This window comes from Mus caroli, chromosome 8 (genome assembly GCF_900094665.2).
Source record: "Mus caroli chromosome 8, CAROLI_EIJ_v1.1, whole genome shotgun sequence".
Lineage (NCBI taxonomy): Eukaryota > Metazoa > Chordata > Mammalia > Rodentia > Muridae > Mus > Mus caroli.
In genome coordinates, this window is record NC_034577.1 from 116,270,692 (window position 1) to 116,278,642 (window position 7,951).

Here is a 7,951-nt window from a genome sequence, read left to right on the forward strand (position 1 = left end):
AAAAAAAAAAAGTAGCCCTTCGTGCGTGCACGGCAAGCACTTGGCGGACAGAGTCACCTCACCGACTGTGGGAACCGAACTGTCCGACTTGCTAAAGGACATTAGGCTCCATGGCCCCGACAGCCATTTGTTCTCTGCATCCCGTTGCTGTGACAAGCCAAGGCTCCTGTCTTTCTGTGCATCCTAAATCCTCATTGTTTGTGGACAGGGTTTTCTCCTCCTGGCTCACAGCTGGCATCTCGGTGTGTGGTATGAGCTGCGAGCACCCTCACTTGCCTGCTGCCAGAAGGGAAGCCAGCGAGCGACACACCATTCACTGGGTCTTATCAAATCAAAACCTTGGCCCGCACCTGTCCATATTTAATGCTTGGGGGGAAGCAATGTTTTCCTTCCTGCCAGCACATCAAAAACACAAAGCTGGCGGCATGATTTTTCCGGTTCAGCAAACTTCTGGAATCTGCCTGCCTCAGAAGGGCGGGGTAGGTGGGCTTTGCGACTGTGGTGCATATGGCGCCCCCTATCATTTAGCCATTCTCATTGTCAGCAGAGCAGGGTTAATGGCTGAAATCTGTTCCCCCTCTCTCTCTACAGAAGGAAATCGAAGCTCTCCGAGCACGGATGTCTGCGCTTGAGGCAAAGGAAAAACGGCTGAGCCAAGAGTTGGGGGAGCAGGAGGTGCTGTTCCGGTGGCCGGGCTGTGACCTGATGGCACTGGTGGCCCAGATGTCCCCAGACCAGCTGCAGGAGGTCAGCAAGGCCTTGGGAGAGACCCTGACCTCTGACAGCCAGGCTCCCTTCCACGTGGAGCCACCTGAGACCCTCAGGAGGTACCGGTGACTTTCTGAGTTTCCAACTTTACCTCTTTCTCCCGGTTATTGAGGTGACTTTGCTGTCCTTTGTCCACGGGTCCTTCTCAGGCAGTCTGTTTGCTGAGTGGAAGGGGTGGAGGCATTTTGATGTTAGATTGCCTGCGAGGTCAGCCATGAGCCCTGGGAGTTATTTGGTATTCGATCCACCTAACCCCTAACTGTCTGCAGTGTCCTCTCTCCAAGAGGCAGTTTCCACCATTCCCAGGGGCTGGCTCACCTCTCCTTCCTTCTCTCCCTCCCTCTTTCATTTGGGATTCAATTAGATAGAGATAGTGACACTGGCTTTTGATGAAGATAATCTCCTGGAAAGAGACAGATTCCACTTCTATCAAGGGATAGGGCATGGCTTTGAAAGACTATGCACTGGGCTGCGGTGATGCTCGGCTATAAAGTGTTATTGGACACGTGTGGGGATCTGAGTTTAGATCCTCAGACCCTGTGTAAAAATCTGGGTGCAGGGGTACACACCTTTATCCTCGTTTCTGGGGCCACAGACTCAGGAGGATCTCTGAGGTTTGCTGGCCAGGCAGCTTAGCTCTAGATTCAGTGACCCTGAGTGTGATCAAGGAAGATTGACACCTCTCTCTCTCTCTCTCTCTCTCTCTCTCTCTCTCTCTCTCTCTCTCTCTGTGTGTGTGTATGTATGTGTGTCTGTCTGTCTGTCTGTCTATCTGTCTCTCTTTATGGCATGTGTGTATATGTACATGTATGTACATGTGCACAAACAAAAATCTCCCAAAGGACAGCTTAACCAGTGTTTTCATAGGCACTGGAGTGAATGGGATGAATGAGCGACCTTGGACTGATGGTTGTCAGTGGCTAAGCAATCACCATATGCCTGGTGCCTACACTTCGTGGGTTGCATATATTTTCCTGTCCGTTTTCCAGATAGTGAACAGAAGATTAGGAAAGCTAATGATTAAAAGAGAAGTTTATAATTTTCCCACATCTTAACAACAAGAAAAAAAAAAAAACCCATGCTCAGGATTTTCAAACCTGGGTATATCTACCTATCACAAAGTGAGTCTTTCCCAGGCATCATGGGGGGTTTGTAAAATACACACATACACATCTACTATGTTGTTATTGATTGATTGATTTTTTGAGATAGGGCTTCACTGTGTAGCTCAGGCTGGTCTGATCTTCCCATTGCTCTTCAGAGATTCAAATCTCATTTTGGAGATACAGGGAATTCACTCTTACATGTGCAGGAAGAAGTGCTCCTGGAGGGCGGAGGATGTCCAGCGAGGGCTCAGGGCTCTGCTGGGTCACTATGCACCCGGTCTGTGGGCATTTTGTGATTCCTGGATGAATTGGGGGTGGGGACTGACAGTGGAACCATTTAGGGATACTTTTTAGTCTCAGCTAGCCTCAAACTTATGGCAATCCTCCTGCTTCAGCCTCATGAGTTCTGGGATTCATCACTACACCTGGCTGTATCAGCCCAGCAACTTTTATCACTCACAAACCTGACAGACTCTGCCAGCTGCAGACTCTAGGTGCTTTCTGGTCTCAGGCAAGTGAACCCTGCCAGAATTTATCCAGGTACTTGCTAAGGACAGGGTCATCCCAGCATGCTACTCAGGAATCCTGTGCTGGCTTGAGGCCTGATGGGCATCTAGGGCTCTAAAAAATATTCTCTGAGAAATTCATAATGCACAGGATGTATTTTGATCATAACTGCCTCTCACCTGTCCCCTCCAAGTCTTCCTGGATATCTCTCAGTGTCCTCTTCCCAGTTTCCCAACAATTCATATCCTAAAACACAACAACAAAGGGCTGGAGAGATGGCTCAATGGTTAAGAGCACTGACTGCTTTTCTGAAGGTCCTGAGTTCAAATCCCAGCAACCACATATTGGCTCACAACCACCTGTAATAAGATCTGATGCCCTCTTCTGGTACATCTGAAGACAGCTACTGTGTACTTAGATATAATAGTAAATATATCTTTGGGCCAGAGTGAGTGGGACTGACCAAAGTGAGCAGAGTTCTTGAATTCAATCCCCAGCAACCACATGATGGCCCACAGCCATCTGTAGAGCTACAGTGTGTTCATATACATACATAAATAAATAAATCTTAACAACAACAACAACAATAACCCCCCTCCCTTTAAGTCCCCTAAGTTCTGTCTGTATACATGAGGGTCCGGGGTCATCCACTGGAGCAGGCAACCTAAGGGAGACCTCACCCCTAAAGAAACCATCTCTCCTCTGGCACCCATCAATTACAGCAGCTCAAAAGAGACAACTTTTAAGCACCAGGAGGATCAGGATGTCTCAAGCCAGGAAGTTGACAGGACATAGAAACACAGAAGCCACATAAAATGTCAGACTCATTACAGACAGACAATGTTGAGGCTGTAGAGAAAACAGATCCCTCATTCACCACTGGCGGAAGGGCGGGCTGGTGCAGCCACTGTGGAAATCAGCGTGGAGGTTTCTCATGAAACTAAATATGGAAAGCCCAAACAACCTAGCAATACTTCCTTCCAGGCATCGACCCAAGAGGCTGCCTCCTACCGCAGGGATATACGTCCATGGCCATTGTGGCTCTGTCGGGTGATGAGCCTGAGGCACATCGATAATGGGCTTTTATTTGGCTGTAAAGAAAAATGAGATTTCAGAATGTATAGGAAAATGGAAGGAACTGGAAAATACAATGTTATGTGATGCCCCAGAAAGACAAGTACCACACGTCCTCTCTTGTATGTGGATCCCAGCATCTGACTTCCCTATATGTTTATTTGTGTGGGAGTGAGGTCATAGGCTAGGAAACGGAAGGGGCTTTAAGGAAGAGATGTGGAGAAGGCAAGAACATGCATATGTCACGGGGATGGTGGTGATTGTCTTTTTTTTTAATTAGGTATTTTCTTCATTTACATTTCAAATGCTATCCCAAAAGTCCCCTATACCCTCCCCCGACCCTGCTCCCCAACCCGCCCACTCCTGCTTCCTGGCCCTGGCATTTCCCTGCACTGGGACATATAATCTTCACAAGACCAAGGGCCTCTCCTCCCAATGATGACTGACTAGGTCATCTTCTGCTACATATGCAGCTAGAGACACGAGCTTTGGGAGTACTGGTTAGCTCATATTGTTGTTCCTCCTATAGAATTGCAGACCCCTTCAGCTCCTTGGGTGCTTTCTCTAGCTCCTCCATTGGGGGCCCTGTGTTCCATGTAATAGATGACTATAAGCATCCACTTCTGTATTTGCCAGGTACTGGCATAGCCTCACAAGAGACAGGGTCCTGTCAGCAAAATCTTGCTGGCATATGCAATAGGTTTGGTGGCTGTTTATGGGATGGATCCCCAGGTGGGGCAGTGATTCTCTCTTAGGGTGGTAAACTTATTAAATATAATAGAAGGAACAGCAGCAGTAGCAGCGTGACAGGGGCTCGGAGGAGGGGCCCTTGTGGCAGCATGTGTCCACCTGCAGGTCTCAGAGGAAGGTGGGTCATCACACCAGTTGATGAACAGTCTACAACTCATACCTGCAGCCAGGCTGAGGCTAATTCCTGAGAGGCAGGGAGAGGGGAGAGGTCCTGCTTTCCAAGGAAGGAATGTGTGAGCTGACTGAGGAGGTGAGGGGCTGGAGTCTACTTAGTTAAGGTACCCATTACAGGCTGGGTACCCGCCTCCTTTAGCTTTCTGGTATCTTGGAGTCTGGGATCCCAGCTCTGTAGACTTCCTTGGAGAAATGAGAATTATAGTGCCTGCCATTCTCCAGGAACCAGAGCACAGGGAAGGCAGGGTTTCTTGTGGGGGGGGGGTTGCAGGTTTAAGGCCTCTTGGTAGGGGACATGCCATTTCCTTCAGAGGAGTCACGAAAAAGAGGCTGCTGGACCTGAACAGGCCCTATCCCTGACTGACTCCATGGGAGTGGAAAGGGGAGTGTGGGGGAGGGACGGTTCCAGTAGTGAGCGTGGGGGTGGGGGTAACACACTGAGGGTCTTACTGGAATTGTTAGGGTCGGAGTGTGGCGTTGGCAGCCGTAACAGACTAAGTAAGCTGAGCCACCTGTCCTCAGTAGGGTAAAGGGATGCGGAATCGCAAAAGCAGAGAAAGGTTTATTCATTGTGACCTGTTGACAAAACAGTGAGGTCCAGTGACCTCCAAGTCCCTCGTGAGGGTCCTAACAGGAGGTTTGGTCTTACATAGGGCACACATGGGTATAGCTTAGCAGTGCTGGTCAAGTGTGGTCCCTCCCATCACTGACCCTCCTTTCAGCTCCAGTCTGCACTGCTCAGTAATCTAACACGGTGTCAGAACCATGGGACATCTCTCTAAGGGACAAGTTCGCTCTAGATTGCTCCGGCCTTCTCCTTCTGCCAGTGTGAGACTCCTGATAGCCAAAATCTGATGGCCAAAAGAAGGGACACACGTGCCTCTCTGGGGATGTCTTTGTCCCTGCCAGTGTTTACAAGATGGGGGATCATGAGGAGCAGATTGGGGTAGGGAGGAACAAGCAAAGCTGTGTATGAAAATACCACACGCTAATTAAAAATTAAATTCAGAAGAGAGTTAGGGTCTTGCCTGAAATGTCAACCCCTGGCCTTGCAAACAAGCCCCAACTCATCTTAATTAAAAAAAAATTAGCTTATTTTATCCATATGAATGTTTTACCTGTCTATGTATCTGTGTACCACATGCATGCCCGATGCCCACAGAGGCCAGAAGAGGGCATTGGAACTGGAGTTACAGGCAGCTGGGAGCCACCATGTGAGTGCCCTTAACCAAAGTCATCTGCCTAGCCTTGGCAGTTGTCTTTTGTCCCACAAGACCTCCTTTTGATGCAGGTGGCCAGGAAGGAACCTGACTTACTCCATCCCAGACATGGGGCTGGGATGTGAGGGTGGAGAAGGCTTGTGAGGAAGAGGGAAACAAGAGGATCGAGGTGACGGTTTCCACTGCTTCCTGAGGGCTGTGTCTCTGTACGGGGGTTCCGCCTATTTGGCCTCTGAGGAGGAGGGGTGTTGTAATTCAAGCTCATTGCTCTCCAGTGCTGCCAGCTGTATCCCCCCCTCCCCCCCCCCGCTGTGCTTTACGGTCCAGGGGAGGGTAGCCTGGGACCTCGTCTAGCATGCATCTGGCTCCCTGTACAGCTAGATGAGGATAATTGTCGTACTAACAACAGCAGGCTGGTGCGAGGCTTCCTGGCACACTCTTCAGGGATGCTTGGCTGCTTACAGTGGTCTGTGGTTGGGTCCTTCATCACTCGGCTCCCGGGACATTTCATGCTTCATGTGAAATGTGTTCTGGCAGCTCATGGATGACCTGTCTCCGGTTGTGCATTTGGAAGAAACATGTCGCGTCTCTTTTAGAAACTGTTGGCATAAACTGTGAGACACTCCGATCCCTGCTTCCAGCAAATCTGGCTGGCTTTCACTTGGGAGAATCTGGACGCTCGCTTGTGTCACAGCTGGGCCGGGGAGGATGCCGGGAAGGCAGACGCCAGGCCTGCTGTGCCTCTTTCCCCTTTAGCGGACTAACCAGGGGTTCTGCAGTGAGACAGTGGCCTGGGGCTGTGTGTGGAGTGGCTGCCGCACATGGTGCCTTGTGTGAAGTCAGAGTCCCACAACCGGGCCAGGGCTTCTTGTAACTGAGATTTGAATGAGCAGAAGCCAGCACGTCACAGTTAACTGGAAACAAAACTTATCATCTCTGTCCTTCAAATACACACCATAGAGAGTGGAGAACCCAGGGAGATAGCAAGGGTGAGGTTGGAAGACAGGTTCCCCCCTAATCAGGGAGTTGTGGCAGAGAATCCTCAAGATGGGTGAGTGGAAGCAGCCAGGTGTGAGACCCTGTGTCATGACTGTGCCCAGGGGATGAGGGTACGTGATACCTACCTACCAAGTAGGACAGCACACCAGAGCAGCCCTCAGCCAGGGAGCAGTCTCCAGTCTGCACCCCCATTTCTGGGGGTGGCTGCTGTTTAACTTCTGGGCTCCATTTGTGTTCCCTACCTCTGCCTGGGAATCTGCCTCATCTGACAGGAACAGTGGGTTGCTACATGTATATTTGTGTGTTCCTATGTTTGTGAGGTGTGTGTAACTGTGGCTACATATGTATTTGTGTGTGGTTATGTTTGTGTGGTATGTGTACATACGGCTACATGTATGTGTATATGCTTGTGTTTGTGTATCTTTGTACATTTGTGTATATGTTTGCATATGTGTATGTACATGAGCATATGAATATGTGTTTGTGCTTGTGTATACATGGGTGTGTGCATGTGTGTGCACTTTCTTACTCAAACTATCTGGGTGATGTGTTAGGAGATCTCTCTCTACTTCACTTGACAGCTTTATCCATCACTGGCAGCACAGACCTGCCTATCTTCTGTCTGTCCTTACTGTCAGCAGTAAGGCCACCCTGCCACCCGAGTGGATAGAGGGGACACACTCACTAAAGCCGGCACATGGGCACTGGACACCTGCCTCTTGGCATGGGCCTCTGACCACTGCACCACACTGCCTGTCCCGGGAGCAGAGGCATCAGCTAAGCAGCCTTTGACAAGACTGTACGGAACAGTCCTGGTGCATGTGTCCAGCCTGTCTTGCCTCAGTGATCTATCTCAAGTCTGGAGGAATTCAGGGCTCTCCTGTCATCTGCACTCCACAGACCTGCTGATAATGTGTGATGTCATCAGCAGTGAGGTCATAAGGGTTTCAGGGTCAAAAGGTCAAGTGGGTGACTTCTTTATTCCCTACAGCAGTCCCCCCTGTCAGATTCTGACCTGCTTGTCCTCTGCGGGTCACTGGCAAGGTTGTTAATATCAGCAGAGTCCAGTTTCTCTTAAGTTCCAGACCCAAGCAGCCTTTCTTAGCACAGCTGTCACCAGGCCCTTCCTGTCATTGCCCACTTGCTTTGGGAACAGTCTCACTCTTAAACTAAATTCTGCTAAATAAGGAAGATTGTGGAATTGAGTCATGGGGGGAAAAAGGAGACAGAAGAGAATCGGAACACGGATGCTAACACGTGGCTTTGCACGAAAGTCAGACTTCTGCGCAGGCAGTTCTGGGGACAAAGCTGTGTACTGAGAGTCTGTGCTGTAGCACCACTGCACAGAAAGAT

The 7,951-nt window shown here is 49.7% G+C and overlaps 1 protein-coding gene across 1 annotated transcript in view; it reads left to right on the forward strand.

Annotated features, from left to right (window-relative positions):
• Disc1 (DISC1 scaffold protein) overlaps positions 1-7,951 on the forward strand; it is a 211,809-nt gene that overhangs the window by 81,578 nt on the left and 122,280 nt on the right. The window contains exon 6 of the mRNA XM_021170050.2: positions 592-827. Coding sequence (XP_021025709.1) covers positions 592-827 — 236 coding nt within the window. The remainder of the gene's footprint in view (positions 1-591; positions 828-7,951) is intronic.